Below are 2,541 nucleotides of genomic sequence, written 5' to 3'. Positions count from 1 at the left end.
CGTCCTCGTACCCCATCACTCCATCACACTCCTCCCCTCCCCGCTCCTCCTCCCTCCCCGCTCTCCTCCCCCCCCGCTCCTCCTCCCTCCCCTCCCCTCGATCCATCAAACTCTCTCCCCATCCTCCTTACGTGCTGTATTTGCTTGCCACCTCTCCCTGCAGCCTCTGATTAGTTTATCTCTCCGCCTCCTCCTCCCCCCCCACTACCTCAAACCCATAGATCTTGTTCATGTTGACGCTCTCATGATTGCCGCGGTTGAGATGCATGTGGTTGGGCAGTAGACACTTGTAGCCAAACAGGGCGAGCACGACCTCCAGCCCGAAGGAGCCGCTGCTGGACGGTGAGCATGGGAGGAAGGGGCGACAAAGCAAGAGACCGATCGACAAAGTCTCCGTTGAACAGGTAGGGATTCGCCTTGGAGGGTTTTCCGTTCATCTCAAAGATGTTCAGCAGGTCGTAGTACTGCAGCCAAGTCACAGACCCACACGATCCCTTCATCTCCTCCTCCCCCATCCAAGCCTTCTCTGCGTATCTCGTTCCTTCTCCTCTTCCTCCTCTTTCCAACATCCTCCTTCCCACCTGTCCATGGACGTCGCCGCATACTGTGATGCTCTCTCCCGCAACCACAGGAACATCCACCACTGTCTTCTCTTGCTTGAGAATGTTGCGAACCTGCCACAAGTCGCACGAGTCACCAGCTCGTCGCCTGCTCCTCCCCACCTGTCCTCCTTCCACTGCTCCGCAGCACCTGGTACAGGATCTGATAGACGTACTTCTTGTGCAACTTCTTTTCCGCCTACACGTGGATTAGCCAGCGCACGACAGGGAGAGGAGTAGCGAGACTCGCAGGAGGAGCACAAGCAGGTAGAGGATGGGTAAGGACCAGAGGAAGGTGGGAGGTGGGAGGTACCTTAAGCCAGAGAAGAAGCTCATCCATGAATTTCTCCGTCACTATCCCATCCTCAAGACGGGGCCCCGTGTACGTCGACTCGACTTCGATCGTGTCCTGCGATCTCGTCACGCTCAGCGTCTCCCGCTTCCCCTCCCCTCACCGGGTCAATCTGAGTGGCTGGAGCCCCGTGATCCACCCCGATGGCTGCTTCGAACTTCTCCTTCCGGATCGCCTGAGCCCTCACACTCAGTCCCGATCTTCTCTCCACTCCTACCGCTCACCTTCTCACACTCATTCAGCTTGCTGCGAGCGTCTTTGTTCGCCGGCTCAATTTTCACGGCCTCTCTGCAAGCAGATGGTCAGTCGTGAAAGAGATAGAGAGGGAGGAAATGGAAAGACGGCAGTTGAGGCCAAAAGAAAAGTCAAGGAGGGGGTGAGGAGGAGAAGACACCGGAAGTCAGCTCTAGCCTGCTTCAGTTTGTGAAGGGCGAGGTAAGCCGTTCCTCTCCTGTAGTAGCCCTTCCAAGTAGATCAGAGGCTGCAGCTACGTTCAGAGGCTGCCCTCTCACCTTGATGTACGTGGGATCCAACGTGATTGCCTCGGTAGCGTCGATGATGGCACTTCCTGATCACAACATGCGTCAGTTGCGAATGAGAGTGAAAGAATAGGCGAAGAGGAGCAAGCGGAGGGAAAGGAGATGATGTGAAGGAAGGAGGCAAGCGGGAAGGCATAGCTGAGAAGGAGGGCAAGGGGAGACCGTAGTTCTCAAGTTTGACATGGCAGAAGGCGCGGTTTGCGTAGAGAACGTGATTGCGCTGGTTGAGCTCGATGGCTTCGGTGTAGAGGTCGATAGCTTCCTTGAGGTGACTCTCTTGGAATTTCTTGTTTGCTTGTGCTTTGATCTCCTCCGATTTTGCGAGCTGCTCTGGCGTTGGCTCGGGCTTCTCAGGGGGGAGGGAGACAACAGTGGAAGTGTCTGAGTCGGCGTCGGACATGCCTGCAACAGTATCACCACGCTTGCAAGAGAGCTGGAAGTCATCATTCGCCTCCCTCCGACTCACAACACCTGCCTCATCCTCAGCCTTTACAAGCTCTTTCCATGAGTCTCATGCTCTTGCGTCATTGTTCTTGTCAATCTCGTCTTTCTCGCCATCATCCTCGTCTTCTCTGTCTGGCGCCCTTTGTGCTAGTCTCCCTGCCGCACCTCGATCTTACATCTCATCCCACGTACCCCTCGTTTCCCCTCTGGTCCCTTTTCTTATTCCACCCTGCCACATCTCCCTTCCTTTCTGTCTGTCTATCTGTCTGCATATTTCTGTCGCATTGCTGTCTTCTTCAAAACACTTCACGTATGTGGTTGGACTATACTTCAGTATTTGACTGCTTGCTTGCCCGCTCGCTCGCCGTCTTGCCAGCCAGCCAGCCAGCCAGCCAGCCAGCCAGCGTCTCTCCTCGCAATTGGCTCATGTCTGTGCACGTCGGTTCTCATCTCCCTCCTGCTCCTGCTCTATCTGCTCCTGCTCTTGATGCTCCTGCTCGATCTCCTTCTGCTCCTTCTGCTCCTTCTGCTCCTTCTGCTCCTTCTGCTCCTCCTGCTCCTTCTGCTCCTTCTGCTCCTTCTGCTCCTTCTGCTCCTTCTGCTTCTT

The 2,541-nt window shown here is 55.6% G+C and overlaps 1 protein-coding gene across 1 annotated transcript; it reads right to left on the bottom strand.

Annotated features, from left to right (window-relative positions):
* Positions 1-175: 175 nt before the first annotated feature.
* GUITHDRAFT_79133 (hypothetical protein) lies at positions 176-1,416 on the bottom strand (the record flags this gene model as incomplete). Its single annotated transcript, XM_005823034.1, has 7 exons — positions 176-332; positions 379-464; positions 582-674; positions 751-798; positions 913-1,049; positions 1,139-1,239; positions 1,346-1,416. Coding segments are annotated over 7 exons (693 nt in total), but the record flags the coding sequence as incomplete, so codon positions are not given.
* Positions 1,417-2,541: the final 1,125 nt, after the last annotated feature.

Source organism: Guillardia theta (assembly GCF_000315625.1).
Source record: "Guillardia theta CCMP2712 unplaced genomic scaffold GUITHscaffold_115, whole genome shotgun sequence".
Taxonomy (NCBI): Eukaryota; class Cryptophyceae; order Pyrenomonadales; family Geminigeraceae; genus Guillardia; species Guillardia theta.
The sequence above is the reverse complement of the archived record's forward strand: the minus strand, read 5'-3'. Positions and strand labels throughout refer to the sequence as shown.